Source organism: Mustela putorius, unplaced genomic scaffold (genome assembly GCF_011764305.1).
Source record: "Mustela putorius furo isolate JIRA1106 unplaced genomic scaffold, ASM1176430v1.1 tig00000743_pilon_pilon_pilon, whole genome shotgun sequence".
Lineage (NCBI taxonomy): Eukaryota > Metazoa > Chordata > Mammalia > Carnivora > Mustelidae > Mustela > Mustela putorius.
The window spans coordinates 1,994,820-2,013,203 of NW_025421464.1; the positions used below are offsets into that span (position 1 = coordinate 1,994,820).

General features: G+C 43.4%; 1 protein-coding gene across 2 annotated transcripts in view; it reads left to right on the forward strand.

Moving 5' to 3' along the window:
- The first annotated feature begins 7,461 nt into the window (after nucleotides 1-7,461).
- TM9SF4 (transmembrane 9 superfamily member 4) overlaps nucleotides 7,462-18,384 on the forward strand; it is a 50,834-nt gene continuing 39,911 nt past the window's right edge. The window contains exon 1 of one of the 2 annotated variants that reach the window (XM_045084050.1): nucleotides 7,462-7,674. In XM_045084050.1, coding sequence (XP_044939985.1) covers nucleotides 7,660-7,674 — 15 coding nt within the window. In that variant the 5' untranslated portion in view covers nucleotides 7,462-7,659. Of the gene's footprint in view, nucleotides 7,675-8,613; nucleotides 8,639-18,384 lie in introns of those variants that run through there. The other variant, XM_045084051.1, reaches the window with a different exon arrangement.

Below are 18,384 nucleotides of genomic sequence, written 5' to 3' on the forward strand. Positions count from 1 at the left end.
GGTAGCCTGCATGAGAAGCTCTCAGTGGAGGGGAGGGAGATGTGGGAAGGATGCAGAGAAGACAAGGAAGCTGTGGGCCCTTCCTGCATGTTGTTTCAATCGAAAGCATTAGCTTTCATTGTAAGGGAATGATGGGAAGAGGCGGACAGTGAGATAGGGGAACCAATGACATCTTTCTACATTATTGCATCTTCTGAAGGATTTACATCACAGCACCTGCCAGGGTCCCCTGGGACCCTATATTGAACTTGTTTTGCACCCCGGAGTAGCACAGAGGAACCGGGAATAAACTGTGGAAAATGAAGCTAGCAGTGTTTCAGTTTACCTAGTGGGTAACTGAATTTCTCTCCTGCTTTCTCATTTGGGATATATCTTTGGGTATCTGAAAGCAGAGCTCAGGCTCCTTTGGTAGGAATTTGCACTCATGATTTGTGGTCTAGCTCTTCAGTAATCCATAAGAGGGAACCTGTTGCTACACAGACAAGACCAGGGGTCAGTTCCCATCGTCCTGCTCTTTTGGTTTACACTGCCTATACTGTGATTTATCCCTCTTGTCACAGCAAAGACGCAGTAAAACACGAGGACCAATACTGCATCAAAGCACAGTCCATGGAAGAAAATATTGTTAAATTAGACTCCATTAAAATTAAAAACTCTGCTATGAGAAAGACACTGTTAAGAAAATGAGGACATCTGGGTGGCTCAGTCGTTAAGCATCTGCCTTTGGCTCAGGTCATTGTCCCAGGGTCCTGGGATTGAGCCCTGCATTGGGCTCCCTGCTCAGCGGGGAGCCTGCTTCTCCCTCTCCCACTTCCCCTGCTTGTGTTCCCTCTCATTCTCTCTCTCTTCCTGTCAAGTAAACAAATAAAATATTTTAAAAAAATAAGAGAGGAAACTGGAGGCTAGATGAGAGGGTATATGGGAATTTTGTGCTTTCTACTCATTTTTCTGTAAATCTAAAACTGCTCTGAAAAATAAAGTCTGTTCAATAAAAAAGCAAACAAAAACATGGAGATAAATTTGAGTGCCACCACCAGTTCTTTGGGAAAGCTGCATGCACTCCTCTTCTGGAAGGCGTCAAAAGAAGGCATAGATAAAGTGTCCCATTCTAAGATGTCAATGACTTGCTTTAATCTAGTATCTAGATGTGGCTTTCGAGTTTAAACACAGGGAAAGTACTTGTTTCATTTCCCTCTTGTGAGTTAAAATAAAACTGCCTCCTTATTCCCGGACCTGGACCTCAGTTTTGTCATCTGTCTGTCCTCATCACCATATATTCTGAATAATGCTATATCAATTTACATTCCATTTGAATCTCTTCCCTTTTGGAAGTCAGCAATGACTGCTAGTTGTCACCATAACCATGTTCCCTCTTCTTCCAGAGAAAGAGCATTTTTATCAGGAGGCACATAACTGCCCAGAACGAAGGCTGCACTTCCCAATCCCTCTTACTGCTAAGTGTGGCCAGGTGATTAAGTTCTGTTCAATGGGTTGTAAGTGGAAATGTGCTAAAGCACCTTTTGATATTATTTCTTTTTTTTTAATATTTTATTTATTTGTCAGAGAGAGAGGAGCAAGAGTGAGCACAGGCAGACAGAGTGGCAGGCAGAGGCAGAGGGAGAAGCAGGCTCCCCTCCAAGCAAGGAGCCCGATGTGGACTTGATCCCAGGATGCTGGGATCATGACCTGAGCTGAAGGCAGCTGCCCAACCAACTGAGCCACCCAGGCATCCCTGGTATTATTTCTTAAAAGACAACCGAAGTGGACTCTTTGCCCCTTATTTTTCATTTCTTCCTCTATCTTGCTGCCTAGAATGTGCATATGAAGGCTGGAGCTCTGGCTACCATTTTTGATGCTGAGGACCATGAATTAACTCAAAGGATGGCAAAGCTGGATGGGGCTTAGATCTCTTAAAATATTTTAAGCACAGCCACCATAGCAACTAGAAGGGTCCTCCAGATTTTCACCTCAGAGGGTGTGGCATGACTGTCAGTATCCCTTGAAGTGGGTTAGACTTTTAGCTGCCATTATCTGCATCATGGTATGCCTGAGGGCTCTTTTCCTAAAGCTGCAGAAAGCCTCAGCTGCCAGTGTTCCCAGAAGAAAAAAAGTGCTGAGGAATTCATCCGCTCTGGGATAAATCCTCAACTAATGACTTCTGGGAGCTGGTGTATAAATACCCCTGCTCCCTTGCTCCCCTGGTACAGTAACTGTGAGGTGTGTGTTTTGGGTTGTTTCCCAGAGTTTCCCCAAAGGATTATGCTTCAGTTACTCACAGAGGTAAGTTGCTTGACAACATACCTTCTCCAAGTATAGCTCTGACATGACTGTGGGTTGATAGTTTCTTTTATATTCATGAATAAAAATGAAAATGAAATAATGAAGATGTGCATGGGAACTTCACTCATTAGTCAATGACACAAGCAACTTCTTTGTAACACGAGTAAGAGCTTCCAATATACCCTCATGTTTTTGTGCTGATCACAATGTAACAGATACAGATACAGCACAAGTAAGGCTTAATCTGTGCAATTGCCTTTTTCTTTAGCATGTGAAGTCTAGACCAGGGATTGGAAAACTAGGGCAGACCATGTTTTATTGGAACACAGTGACGCCCGTTATTTGTTGTCTGTAGTGGCTTTTGTACTGCAAGAAAGGGTTGAGAATTATGACACAATCGCACAGTCTACAAAGCCTAACATATTGACTATCTGGCCCTTTACAGAAAATGTTTGCTAGCAAAACAAAATTTCAAGCCTTGATTTATAGCATTTGCTGATTTAAGGAGGGGGTATAAATATTCCCACCATTGTCAATTTCAAGCTACTGACCAGAACGCTGTTACGGCTTTCACGGGCCTTAAGCACTTTTGCCTTCATAGGACCCTTCCTCCATACAATATATATTATATTTTATATTTATAAATATAAATATGAATATTTTATTTAAATGCCTATATATTTGATATGTAGAAATATTTCTTTAAATATTAAATATATAGTTGATAACTGCATTGATAGAAAGATGAATATACCAATAGGACCTACGAAAACTTTCCCTTTGACCCCCAAATTCATGTTTTCCTTCTTTTTTTTTTTAATTTTTAAAAATTTATTTGACAGAGTGAGATCACAAGTATGCAGAGAGGCAGACAGAGAGAGAGGAGGAAGCAGGCTCCCTGCTGAGCAGAGAGCCCAATACGGGGCTCGATCCCAGGACCCTGGGATCATGACCTGAGCCGAAAGCAGAGGCTTTAACCCACTGAGCCACCCAGGCGCTCCCCACATTTTCCTTCTGATTTTAAAAGAAATTAATTTCAGGGGCACCTGGGTGGCTCAGTGGGTTAAAGCCTCTGCCTTCGGCTCAAGTTGTGATCCCAGGATCCTGGGATAGAGCCCCACATTGGGCTCTCTGCTCAGTGGGGATCCTGCCTCCTCTGTCTCTCTCTCTCTGCCTGCCTCTCTGACTACTTGTGATCTGTCTGTCAAATAAATAAAAATAATAAAAATAAAATAAATTAATTTCTTTTCATGGCCTCTAAAAGTAGAGTGGGCCTTAGGTATTGCGCCTACTGTATTAACGGATAAGTTGGCTCTGCAACCAATTAAATGCTATTGAACTCAGAACTGAGGAAAGATGTACAGTAGTGCACCATTTCATAGTATTTCCATCATACCTATAAAACAGGTATGAATAACCTCAACAGCATAGATAGTAGTAAAATATAGTAAAGTGATGAGGAAATGGACCTTTGCATATTTCATACTTTCGGTACAAATGTCATTTATTTAACTTAAAATTTACATAACTTAATTTTCTTTTTTTAAAATTCATTTTTAAAATTTTTTATAAATATATAATGTATATTTAGCCCCAGGGGTACAGGTCTGTGAATCACCAGGTTTACACACTTCACAGCGCTCACCATAGCACACACACCCCCCACAATGTCCATAACCCCACAACCCTCTCCCGTCCCCCCTACCCCCAGCAACCCTCAGTCTGTTTTTTGAGATTGAGTCTTTTATGGTTTGTCTCCCTCCCAATCCCATCTTGTTTCATTTATTCTTTTCCTACCCCCCAAAACCCCCACTTCCTCATATCATGGAGATCATATGATAGTTGTCTTTCTCCGATTGACTTATTTTGCTAAGCATAATACCCTCTAGTTCCATCCACATCATCACAAATGGCAAGATTTCAATTTTTTGATGGCTGCATAGTATTTCATTGTATATATATACCACATCTTCTTTATCCATTCATCTGTTGATGGACATCTAGGTCCTTTCCATAGTTTGGCTATTGTGGACATTGCTGCTATAAACATTCGGGTGCATGTGCCCCTTCAGATCACTACGTTTGTATCTTTAAGGTAAATACCCAGTAGTGCAATTGCTGGGTCATAGGGTAGTTCTGTTTTCAACTTTGTGAGTAACCCCCATGCTGTTTTCCAGAGTTGTTGCACCAGCTTGCATTCCCACCAACAGTGTAGGAGGAGGGTTCCCCTTTCTCTGCATCCTCGCCAGCATCTGTCATTTCCTGACTTGTTAATTTTAGCCATTCTGACTGGTGTAAGGTGGTATCTCATTGTGGTTTTGATTTGTATTTCCCTGATGCCGAGTGATGTGGAGCATTTTTTCATGTGTCTGTTGGCCATCTGGATGTCTTCTTTGCAGAAATGTCTGTTCATGTCCTCAGCCCATTTCTTTTTTTTTTTTAAGATTTTATTTATTTATTTGAGAGAGAGAGACAGTGAGAGAGAGCATGAGCGAGGAGAAGGTCAGAGGGAGAAGCAGACTCCCCATGGAGCTGGGAGCCCGATGTGGGAATCGATCCCGGGACTCCCGGATCATGACCTGAGCCGAAGGCAGTCGTCCAACCAACTGAGCCACCCAGGCGTCCCTCAGCCCATTTCTTGATAGGATTATTTGTTCTTTGGGTGTTGAGTTTGCTAAGCTCTTTATAGATTTTGGATACTAATCCTTTATCTGATATGTCGTACATAACTTAATTTTCAATAATCCCTATGGCCAATGGTTGGTTCACAAAATTCCTAAAAACTTAACTATTGGCTCTTGCAAGCTGGATAAGCCAGCTCCTGCCTGCCATTTCCTTCTCGTGTCCCTTCATCTCCCAAATAAACTACTCTGGCTTGAATCCTTGTCTCAGAGTTGGCTGCTGGGGGAAACCAAGGTAAGACAGAGGAAAGTAAGCTTCTGACTTATTAAGTCATTGGTGTGTGTGTTGCAGGGGGTGGTGGGTTCTTCCTTACAGCTGGCTCTTTCCCAGCTGATAGAGGCTTGAGATCATTCATAATGTAAACATACAAAAAATATTTTGAGGACATACTTAAAAGGGACACAGGTGGTAACAACATAAATCCAGTTCAGGTCTTCATGGGAGATAAAGAATAACAAATGACCAGATTATATCTATATCTATATGTGGGCAGGGAATATATCTCTAAGGAGGTGACAGTTGAGCTGAGACCCAAACATGGGAAGGAGCTAACCACACAAAATGCTGAGAGAAGAGTATTCCAGAAAGAAGGAACTGCAAGCACAAAAGCCTTGAGGTGCCAATGAGCAGGGCCAGTTCCAGGCATATCTGTGTGGATGGGGCCCAGGGAGTGAGGGTAAGAATAGTAGGAGACAAGCCTGATCTTGCAGGGCCTTGCAGGCTATGGTGAGGACTTGAGATTTTTGTTATCACGGTGGCTGTAAATGGAGAATCAAGATTAGAGGGGACAGGAGCAGCAAGCAGAAGGAAGCCAGGTAGAAGGCTGCCACCTCAAGGACACAGGATGGGGTGTGAAGCAAGGATAGCACAATGGATTGCTACAAAATAACCCTCAACAAATCATGCCCCTCACCGAATTCATGCCCTTGTGTGGTCCCCTACTACTCTGACTCTGGACTGACCTTGTGACTTGTTTTGACCAACAGAGTGGGGCAGAACTGATGCTGTGGGAGTTCTGAAGCTTGGGCCTTAGGAGGCCTTGCAGCTTTCACTCACCACCGTGGACCTGAGACCATAATGTGGAGAAGCCTTTGTTACTCTCCTTGGGCATGAGTGCCCCCATGGAGAGAGAAGCCTTGCTGACAGCCAGAACAAAACACCCAGACATAAGAGGCCACCATACACCCTACAGCCCCAGCTGAGCCATCCGCTGAAATTGCAGAAGAGATCCCAGGTAAGACAAACAGAAGGGCCCAGAATGCCAACCCACAGAGTCAAGAGAAATAATAAATCTGATCAGCCAGATTCAAAGGGAAGAGAACTAGAGTCTCCTCCTGATGGGAGAAACAGCACACTCATGTAAAGACAGGAGAACTTCTTGGAAGCCATCTTTGTGGACAATCCACTAGGATGGTACTCATAGGGAAGGACCAGAGTTCAATTGCCCCCTGCCAAGAGGTATGATTAGATAAGAGTCTTATGGATGGTTTTAGCATAATGCTAAGGACTGCAGCACACAGCAAATGCTCAGTAAGTGCTGATTATTTTAATCATTATTACTTTTTTAACAACTTTTTCAAACAGTCACTGATAGCACTGGTACTTTATCCACTTTACAGTGATACGTGGAATAAATGAACTTTCTGGTTTCACCAATTTGGTTTCACCAATTTTAACACGGTGACTCTTTGAGTCCCCTTTCTAAATATTGGAAATTTTCAAGGCTTGGGAAGACTGAGTGACTTACCCTGGTCACACTCTTAGCTAATCAGACCATGGTGAGGTCTTCCTCTACTAAATACACAGTTTTTCATTCGTTTCTTAAATAATTAGTGTATTGGGGCGCCTGGGTGGCTCAGTTGGTTCGGCTCAGGTCATGATCCCAGGGTGTTGGGATAGAGCCCCAGAGAACATCTCCTGTTCTGGGGAGAGCCTTCTTCTCCCTTTCCATGCTGCTCTGCCTACTTGTACTCTCTCTCTGTCAAATAAATAAATAAAATCTTTAAAAAAAAAAAAAAGTAGTGTATTATATTGGGCTCTTGCCATCTATCCGAAGAAGTATACATATGTGTATAATGACAATTATTTATTGAATACATATTATGTAACATTATGTCATTGAATCCTCATCATAAACTTATTATAATCCCCTACCCATTTCGCCAATGAGAATAAGAAAGAGTACGGTTAAATAAAAGACAGGATCCTACCCTTACAGGGATTACAATCTATTAGAGAGGATATAAAGTAGTTAGATAAATAATTATATATTTAGTTACAAATTATTCCCGGAGTTGGACTGCTATTGGAGCCCTGGTACCAATCCCACTCATCAAATCAACGCAGGTAACCCTGGCAACGGGTCTTTCTGCCAATAGTAAAGATGGCGCCCAGAGAATCGGCGCACGTACGCACACGCTAGATACTCACAGTACAAGGGAGGGGCGAGGGAGGAGGAAGAGGCGGAGTTCCTGCCAGGAGTTAATATGGCTCCCTTAGTTACACCATCCGCTCGTCACCTAATCAGCGACCTCACTGCCCAGACCAAGCTGCAGATCAGGAGCGAAGTCTTCTCGCCCCTCCACTGACCACGACTACATGAGAGTTTGAAGCCAGACAGCACCCAACGGAGTTAAACTTCGTAACCAGGGAAACACCACTTCCGCTGACGTCATTACGGCGACACGTGGATCCAAGATGGCGGCAGCGATGGTGAGTGAAGGAGACTCTGGGAGCCAGAGCTGGAGCGGGGCCCTCCCGGGGATCCCAGGACCTTCCAGCGCCCCATGCCTGGCCCGAGCCACCTCCGGGACCCCTAGCTCAGGCTTGAGGGACGTCCCTGACTGGGCTTGTCTCTCCCAAACTCCCCCTCCCCGACCCTGGCCCCATACTCAGGCTTGTCAAGGCCCGGAGTTTTGGGGGAGGCACTGGGTCTGAGGAAAGGTCTCGGTTACTGTTTCCGCCGGTTCCTATTACTGCCTTGGTCTCCGCCTCTTGTCACCCCCTTTTTCTAATTCTCACTTCCCAGCCCCGGTCCCTCCGAAGAGCCCCCTATTATTCCCACCTTCGCTCCTCCTCCTTACGTCCAGACTTTGCTCTTTGCCTTCCGCCTTTCCATCCTGACCAGTCCGCGGATGCGACCTCACCTCTGACCAGCGTCCCAGCCCAAGCCCCGTCTCAGATCCTTTCCAGAGCCCTGTTCTCATGTCCACCTTCTACAACTGTTCCCACCGCGCACAGACATTGATTGCCGCTACCCTGGAACATGCCCTTACACCCCTCCCCCTCCATTTTCTATCTCCATACCCTTTCTAAACATTTATGCAGTCTTCTCTAAATCTGCCTCTCTCCTGGGGAGCTTTTATCCCATTGGTTCTCAAACTTCACTGTGCATAAGACTCTCGGGGTGTGTGGGGGGAGCCTGTTAAAAATGCAGTTTCCTGAGCCCCACTCCCAAAGTTCTAATTCTGTAGGTTTAGGTCATGACCAGGAATCTGCACTTTTATAAGCCCTCCAGTGATTATGATGCAGGTGATCTGTGAACTACGTTTTGAAAATCACCTTGTCTGGCTGCCTCTCCCTTGGGTGCCCCTGCAGGGCCACACAGTTCTTTAGGAAAATGGTTCATTAGAATGGATCTTGTTAGGATGGAGGCTCTGCGTGGATAAGGATGCAGGTGAGAGAGCTGTGTCTAGAAAGTGGGTCAGAACTTACTCGCTCCCATACAGAACCCTGGAAGCAGACCTAAGAGGGAGTGGCCTTTCTTGCAGAAGCTTAGCTCACATTCTGCTTGTCAAGAGACCAGAACCAGAATTGAAGTCACTTTGTCCAGAGTGATTTTCTAGATCTTCCTATATGTTGCTTCCTCAGCAGATAATCTCATCCCAGGAATGAATGCAAAGGAAAGCAAGGGAAAAAGCAGGCGACAATTGACTTTAGCCAAAGGCACATTCTTATTTAAATTCTTTGGTGTTGGTTTTCTTCAAAAAAGGGTAGGTTCTTGGCGACAATGAGTTTCCCTTCCTCTGTTAACCAACAGATAACATCCTTTTTGTTTGATGAGGGATTCATTTAGAACCTGAGGTTGCAAAGATTTCCCAGCCTTACCTGGTTTCTGTGGTCTCAGACTTCAGTTTAAACCATGAGTGATATGTTGAACCAAATTTTTTTCTGGACCACATTCAGAACAAGAATGGTATAAGAATGAAGCAGGAAAGGGGTACCTGGGTGGCTCAGTGGGTTTGGGCCTCTGCCTTCGGCTCAGGTCATGATCTCGGCATCCTTGGATCAAGCCCCGAATAGGGCTCTCTGCTCAGCGGGAAGCCTGCTTCCCCCTTCTCTCTGCCTGCCTCTCTGCTTACTTGTGATCTCTCTCTTTCTTTAAAAAGAAAAAAAAAAAAAGAATGAAGCAGGAAAAGTCACACCCCGCCTTGCCATAGAGAAAAAGTTAAATAAAGTGGCATTTATAGCATTGCACTGGGTAATTCCTGCCCAGTTCCGAGGTTTTTAAGAGGTAGTAAGTTAGCAAGACATATTTCTGGCACAATTTGATTTAATCAACAAATACACAAGTGCCTACTCTGTGCCAAGACCAGGAGTGTAGTTGCGAAATAGAGGGTTAAGATGCCCAGCGTTGTAGAGCTTTTCTAGTCTGTGGAGACAGGTGGTGAACAAGTAAACAAGTAGATGAACGAGATAACGCTAGCTGGCAGTGAATGCTGTGAAGACAGCAAGGCGAAATGCTAGTGATTGGGGGCAATGGCGTGACAGAACTACTTTGGATTAAATGGTCAGAGAAGTCTTTTCAGAGGTGACATGAGTTGAGACCTGACTGACAAGAAGGAACCAGCAAAGCAAAGAGTGTTCCTCGCAAAGGAAATCGCAAGTGTAAAAGGACCAGTGTGGGAAAGAGCTTGGTGTATTTAAGGAACACAGAAGGCTGGAGGGGCTGAAGCACGGTGAGGGGTGGGATTGATACAGGATGAAACTGAAGAGAGGCAGGAGCAGCTGTGTTTCTAAAAGCACGCCTTTAATTGCCGTGGATCATCGTCTACAGTTCGCAGTCTCTGGGCTGCCTTTTGAAATAGACTGTTCCATTAGGGTGCTTCCCCTTCCCACACCTCCAGAACATTACATTAGGGGAGCCGACTTGCTTTCAGCCTGTGGAAGACCATGTCAAGGAGTTGGGATTTTATTGTAAGCTCAGTGGAAAGCACAGTGATTCAGTGTATGTTGTGTAACGGGAGTATTGCCCTGTGCTTTCGTGGTGGGTATAGTAACGGATTTTAAGAAACTGAGGATGTAATATATACATTACAGTAGTGAATTTATTACCAAAGGATTTGTGTAACAGGCAAAGTGGGATCACAGATAGACTTGAATTTGACCTGTGTCAAGCACTTCATTACACGGAAGTCAGAACCGTCTCCACACCCTTGTATACATTAACTCTTTCCCAAGCAGTGGGAGTGGAGGGTGGGGTAGATCTGCTTTGGGTATATGAGTTTCTGTGGCAATTCATACAGCCAGAGAGGAACTATGCTAGTGGATTCGGTGACCGTGGGAACAAGCTGGGTTTTTGGATTGCCCTTTATGTTTTAAAAGTTAGGGGGCGCCTGGGTAGCTCAGTTGGTGAAGCAGCTACCTTCAGCTCAGGCCATGATCCCATTCAGAGGGAAGCCTACTGGTCACCCTCTGGCTGCCGCTTCCCTGGCTCGTGCTCTCTGTCTCTCCAATAAATAAAATCTTTAAAAAAGAAGAAAGTTAAGGTCATGGCTTCAAGTTTCTAGAGATAGTTTATGGGCTTTTCCCTCCCTCGCTTTTCTTAGTGGCCCTTCTTCCTCGGGGCATGGGCTGCCTGCCACCTGTCAGGTGTGTTAGTTAGCACAGTGGGTGTTTCCTAAACCTGCAGCGCAGGACTTCTCCCAACGTAGTGGGGGATTTAGTTGGTGTCAGCAGAAGTTCTCTTCAGTTTTCCTGCAGGATTTATTTGGTGTCAGCAGAAGTTCTCTGCAGTTGTCCTGCTTTCCTCCTACCGGGGATTTAGGTGACTTTATAAAGTTACAGGACACTGAGTTGATCCACCTGGGTCTTAGGTGAGAGGCAGGCTCATATCTCATTCTTTTTTTTTTTTTTTTAAGATTTTATTTATTTATTGGATAGAGATCACGAGTAGGCAGAGAGGAAGAAGCAGGCTTCCTTCTGAGCAGAGAGCCCAATGTGGGGATCGATCCCAGGACCCTGAGACCATGGCCTGAGCCAAAGGCAGAGGCTTTAACCCACTGAGCCACCCAGACGCCTCACATATCTCATTCTTTATGGAAATACTGAGCAGATGGCATATGCTTTGGGGAATATAATTTTGGTGGAACATGGGAAGTGTCCTCTGAATACAATTTGTAGGCATTGTAGGATTCCGGAAACCTCCATTTGGAGACTAAAACTGTGTGCTTCTGTCAGATCTATTATTGTCCATACTGTCTGGGTTTTATCTTTTTCCTTTCTTTGTTGGATATAATTCATATACCCCAAAATTTACCTTTTTGAAGTAGACAGTGTAATGGTTTTTCACATAGTCACAAAGTTGTGCAACCTTCACCACCATTTACTTCTAGAACATTTCACCACCCAAAAAGAAATCCTTTAGCAGTCACTTCCCACTCCACACTCTCCTCAGTCCCTGGCAACTACTGATTTCCTTTCTGTATAAGATTTGCCTATTCTGGACATTTTATATAACTGGAATAATAGAATATGTGGTGTTTTGTATCTGGCCTTTTAAATTTCTTTTTTTAAGACCGTGTAATGTTCTCAAAGTTCATGTTGTAGCATGAGTTAGTACTTCATTCCTTTTAATGGCTGAATAATATTCCATTGTGCAAACACACCACATTTTGCTTAGCCTTTCATCCGTTGGTGGACATTGGGACTTTTTTTCCCCCTACTTTTTGGCGGTTGTGAATGCTACTGTGAATATTTATGTGCATGTATGTGTTTCTTTGGGAACACATATTTTCGGTTCTCTTGGGCATATACCTAGGAGTAGAATTGCCAGGTCAGTTGACAGTGTTCTGAGATTATTTTGGTTTGATCCAGTCCAGGGCTAGGTAAATGGACTGAATGACCAAAAGACTCATTTGAGCAGATGGAGGCAGGGCTAGGCAACCCTCAAATCCCCAGTCAGAAGCCTAGGAACTCTTTTTCATGGCGAGGTCTGGGCAGTAGAGGACTGGAACAGGAGGCAGGAGGCCTGCACTCTGCCACCAGTCTCATGTGTGGGCAGTTGTCATCTTGTCTGGGCCTCACATATGGTTTGGGAGTCAGCAGTGTAGGGCTTAGTCCCAGCACGACACTGATCACCATGTGGCCTGGCGCAAATCACTTTGGCTTTTTGGTCTGTAGCCACATATGTCATAATATGAAATGAAGGTTTAGACTTGATGGTTTCAAAACTTCAGATTGAAAATTCTGTTGTTTTGAACACTCAAATTTAAGTTTGTTTTCCGTGGTCATAGTTTCTGTAGTCTTTCCAGGCTGCCTTCTATTGGTTGTGCTGTCTCTTTGATCTCTCCAGTTGCCCTACTGGCATGAATTCTACAGGAGCCACTGTGTCCTTGGAGCTAAGGCGCCAACACCAGGCCCTGGCTCAGATGTGTTTCTCTGAGCAGTCCCTTTAAAGGAGGGCCTTCTTGCTCTCAGGAAGTACAGAGGAGGCTGAGACAACATTAAGTTGCCTCTTGGTTTCTCTTTTACAACTTGGACAAAAGTTCCCCTTTGATCTTGGCATTAAAGAAACAAGTCGCAGAATGTCGGAGAAGGTTGAGTTTTGATCTCTGGGCACTGGCAGGAAGGTGGGAAGGACCCAGGATGAGCAGGGCCATCTGGCCTCAGACGAGTGATAGCCACCTGCCACCGCCCAGTCTGCTTTGATCCCTGAACCATTTGCTGACACTAGTGTTTCCCAAATAGGGAACTATTGGGGGACATCCAGGACTTCTCAGTTTCATCTCAGTCCTCTTCATTGCTTCCTTCTCTACCTTCCTAACGTGATTTCTCACCTATGCCTGAGCATTAAACTGACAGGCCTCCCAGTGTCTGAAGTCCCCAGGTTTTGTATTCAGAGGATATGCTAAGTGCTCCTAGCAGTTCTTAAAAAACAAAATCAAAGCACAAGTTGGAACTGAATTCTTAAGGCAATTTAGAAGGGAGTTTGGGTGCCCTGGCAAGTCAATTACCATCTCTGGGCCTCAGTTGCTACTTATAGTACATTAGATGCTGTAAGTTCAGCAGTCTGTGGGACACATCTTAACGTGTACTTGATTTGGGGTAGGTTGGTTTGGTTTGGTTTGGTTTGGTTTGGTTTGGTTTGGTTTTGACTGGCACCGGACCTAAATGTTTTTGAGTTGGTTGCCAGCATTTAATTGGGAGATATCACATTTAAAAGCTTCTGGGGTTTCATTTTCTCTTGAGATTTCGGGCCCAGATTCCCTGTCAGGGGCATTCCCCACGCAGGGCCCAGCTCATTGCTTCCTCCTCGGGGCCCTCCTGTATCACTCTGGAGCAGTCTCACCATTTAGGTCACTTGCAGGGAAGGTCCTGGTAAGTGTTTGAATTTGCAACCCCTGTATAAGATAGTCTCTTTATAAAGTGTTTCCTACCCTGATGTGCTGATTCAAAAGCTGGTAAAGGTGTGTGGTAATCTCCCACGTGACCTAACTTCAAGGGGAAAATTTCTGCTCAAACGATGCATTTCAGTTGATAAACCATATGCCCATCCAATATTCCATGTGATGCTTTACAAAAGCCCATTTTGCAGGTGGAGAAACTGAGGCTTGGTCTAAGGACCTGAGCTAGCATCCAATACTGTGATTGCCGCAGTTAACCATTTTAAAAATCTTTGTGAGTGTGTGGTAAAATATACATACAACAAAAGGTATCACTTTTAAGTTTTTGAAATGTACAGTCCGGTGGCTTTAATTGTATTCACGCTGTTGTCCAACCCTCACCACCATCCATCTTCAGAACTTACTGTCCCATACCGAATCAGTTTCCTTACTTTTGAAATGAGGGGTGACACTGTCCTCAAAGAATTGGTGTGATTACTAATAAAATACGAGATGAGAGCGCCTGGCACAAAGAGAACTCTGTAATTTTTCTCTTCCGAGGTTTGAAGTATTCCAAAGGCAAACCATGTAAGCCCGTTGCTTCAGCTAACTGAGCGTTCTTTTGCAAATGCCCAAAGGGGAGAGGGAAGTTGAGTGCATTTATTGTGTTTTATTTCTGCCCTTTCTGGCCTCAGGGCTTAGGTCCCGTTGTCTGTTGCTTGGTGACGGTAGTTATAACTTTCCCTTGGACTTCTGCAGCCCGCTGCTAGTTTTCCCTACCCCCAAAGAACAGCTTGGAGTCTTTCTATGTGTCTCTGCTCAGCGGCAACTCTGTATCTCTGGGCTCTGAAATACAGGCTACATTTTCAGTCTCCTGTGTCTAATTTGGTTCTCTCCCCCATCTTTTTCTTTTTCTTTTTTCCTCTGTGACTTCTTTAGCTCCATGGGGGCTGCTTGTAAGTGGTCCTGAGCTGTCATTAGTCTTCTTGCATGTGTGGTTGAAGTCTAGGGGAGCTCTAACTGATTGGGTAATTGATTTCAGTTAACTGTTGGCAAACTGTGCCCCACAGCCTTTTTCTTTCTTTCTTTTTTCTTTTTTTCTTAATCTGGGGACCAGTTACTACATGGTCTTAAAATGGTGACAGTGCCTCTGAGAAAGAAATAGAAGAATCTAGCTTACTGTTTAGAAAGCTGATGCTTTTGCAGCAGGAAACGTGTGGATAGGAACCAGGAACCAGAAAGGCTGGTCCAGACAGGCCAGACTCAATTGCTAAGTGATGCTATTTATGGGAAAGAAGACTGCAAGGCAGGGGACTCCAGAAGAGAAAAGAAGGTTAACTTCTGCCCACAGAGAAATGTGAGTGAATGAACTAATTTTTAGTTCACAGGAGGAAGCTTTTCTTTTCTTTTCTTTTCTTTTTTTTTTTTAAAGAAGTTTCATTGTTCACACCTTTTAAACCAGATGGAGCAAATTTTAGGAGATGAGGCATGCTTTTTAGTCCTAGCAGTTCATTGCTAGGCTGTTGGGAGAGTTTTTTCTGCAGGCTCAGCCTCCCGAGAATAAACTAGATAGGGAGGGCAAGACCTTGATTCTTGGGTCTCTTGAGCTTTGTAACTTTCCAGGTCACCCATATCTTTGCCATTGATGGGGTGTTAGATTACAGCATGAAGGGCTTCTAGATTGCTATCACCTTGCTTCTTGACCTGCAGCCTTTGCTGTCTCCTGACTTGGAAACCAAGTGAAACAAAATAATGTTGAATGGGCTGGTTCGCATTTTAGGACTCCCACTCCTTTCTTGGCTCTGAACAGGCATTTGCTAAATACTTAATTGGCTTTTCAGACTGAACTTCGCATGAAAGTTCTTATGATCAGTTGAAAACTAAAGGAAGATACGAAGGAATTTCCCAAGAAGCAGGTATTTTGCTACTCCACAACTTCCTTACAGAAACGAGCTATGGGTCAAACATCTTCTATCAGGCTGTCTGGGCTGCAGAGATAAAGAAGTGAAGAAGTTACAGGAAGTTTGAGCTGGTTATTTATTTTTTTTTCAGGTTTATAAAGGTGTCATTTAATACCATAAAATGACTGATTTTAAGTGTATAGTTCAATGACTATAGTTCATTAATTTGTCATTCAAATGACTGATTTTTTTTTTTAAGATTTTATTTATTTATTTGACAGACAGAGATCCCAAGTAGGCAGGGAGGCAGGCAGAGAGAGAGGAGGAAGCAGGCTCCCTGCGGGGCGGAGAGCCTGATGTGGGGCTCGATCCCAGGACCCGGGGATCATGACCTGAGCTGAAGGCAGAGGCTTTAACCCACTGAGCCACCCAGACACCCCCAAATGACTGATTTTAAGTGTCTCTCTCTCTCTCTCTGTGTCAAATAAATAATTAAAATCTTTAAAAAAATTATTCCTAAATATCTTAATCTTTTTGAAGGTATTATAAATGGAGCTATTTTCTTAATTTAATTCAGTTAAATTAGTTCAATGAATATGCTTCATTCAATTTTAGTGAATGTATAGACTTGTGCAATCATCATCTCAGTGACACAAAGTTTAGAGCATTTCTGTCACCCCAACAGGTTCCCTTACAGCCAAGGGGTTGATACTTGGAGTCAGTCCCTGCTCCCACACCAGCCAACCACTGATATTTCTGTCTCTAGATTTGCCTTTCTTGGGCATTTCACATAAGTGGAATCATACACCATATAGACTTTTGCATCTGGTTTCATTAACTTGGCATACATTTTATCGGGTTCATCAGTGCTGTAAGAGGAATTGGTAGTTCACTTCTTTTTATTGCTTAATACTATTCCATTGGATGACTGTACTGCATTTTGTTTCTCCCTTCACCAGTTGATAGGTATTTGGATTGTTTCCAGCTTTGGACTTATTGATCAAAGCAATTAGGAATATTCATGTACAAGTCTTTGTATGGAGAACTATTTCCTCTTCTCTTGGGTAAATGCCTAGGATTGGAACTGCTAGGTAGCATGTTTAACTTTTTTTTTTTAAGATTTTATTTATTTATTTGACAGAGATTACAAGTGGGTAGAGAGGCAGGCAGAGAGAGATGGGGAAGCAGACTCCCTGCTTAGCGGAGAGCCTGATATGGGGCTCCATCCCAGGACCCTGGGATCATGAAAGGCAGAGGCTTTAACCCACGGAGCTACCCAGGTGCCCCTATGTTGAACTTTTTAAAGATACTGCCAGACTTTCCCATGGCTATTCCACTTTATATTCCCATCAGTATGTAATGAAGTTTCTCCATCTTTGTCCACACTTGTTACTATGTGTGTCTTTGAGGTTAGCCATTCTCATAGATGTGTGCCGTGCCTCATTGTGGTTTTGGTTTGCATTTCCCTAATGACGAATGATATTGAATACCATCTCATGTGTTTATTACCCAGTTGTATACCTTCTTTGGTGAAATGTATATACAGATCTTTTGCCTGTTTTTTAAATTGGATTGTTTGTTTTATCAAGTTGTAGAATTTATTTTTTTAGGTCTTATTTTTTTATTTGAGAGAGACAGAGAGCACAAGTAGAATAAGCAGCAGAGGGAAGGGGAGAAGCACACTTACCACTGAGCAGGGAACCCAGCACAGGGCTCGATCCCAGGAACCTGGGATCATGACCTTAGTCAAAGGCATTTAACTGACTGAGCCACCTAGGTGCCCCTGTAATAATTTTTTATGAATTCTGGATACAAGTCCTCTGTCAGATATATGATTTACAAAGATTTTTCTTCTAGTCTGTGGCCTGTCTTTCATTTTCTTTTTTTTTTTTAATTTAAAAAAATTGAAGTATAACTGATATACAATATATTAGTTTCAGTTGTATAACATGGTGATATGATGTTTTATATATGTGAGAAAATGCACACATAATACATGTTAGAAAATGCATAGAAATGTAAGTGTAGTTATCCTCTGTCATTATATATATTATAATATTACAGTATTTTTATTGTATTTTTTATGCCATTCTTTACATTCTCATGACTTTACTTATGTGCTTTTTTTAAGATTTATTTATTTATTATAGATAGAGGGAGAGCACAAGCAGGGGGCACGGCAGGCAGAGGGAGAGGGAGAAATGGGCTCCCCACTGAGCAGAGCACCTGAAGTGGGGCTTGATCCCAGGACCCTGGACTCATGACCTGAGCTGAAAGCAGACGCTTAACCAACTGAGCCACCCAGGCACTCCTAGACTTATGTTATAGCTAGAAGTTTGTACCTCTTAATCCTCTTCACCTATTTTGCCCATCCCCCCAGCCCACCTCCTCTGGCAACCATTGGTTTGTTCTCTGTATTTGAGTCTGTTTCTGTTTTGTTTATTCATTTGTTTTGTGGTTTAGATTCTTTTTTTTTTTTTTTTAAAGATTTTATTTATTTATTTGTTAGAGAGAGAGAGAGAGTATGTACAAGCCAGGCAGAGGGGCAGGCAGAGGCGGAGAGAGAAGCAGGCTCCCCGATGAGCAAGGAGCCAGATGCCGGACTCCATCCCAGGACGCTGGGATCATGACCTGAGCCGAAGGCAGCGGCTTAACCAACTGGACCACTCGGGTGTCCCTGTTGTTTAGATTCTATGTATAAGTGCAATCATATGATATTTGTCATTGTTGAACTTATTTCACTTAGCTAGCATAATATCCTCTAGGTCCCTGTCTTTCATTTTCTTAATGATATGTTTTGAAGGGTAAAAGTTTTAAATTTTGATGAATTCCGTTTTATCAGTTTTTAAAATATAGATTGTGCTATTGGTGTTATATCTAAGACATCTTTACCTAACTCAAGGTCACAAAGATTTTCT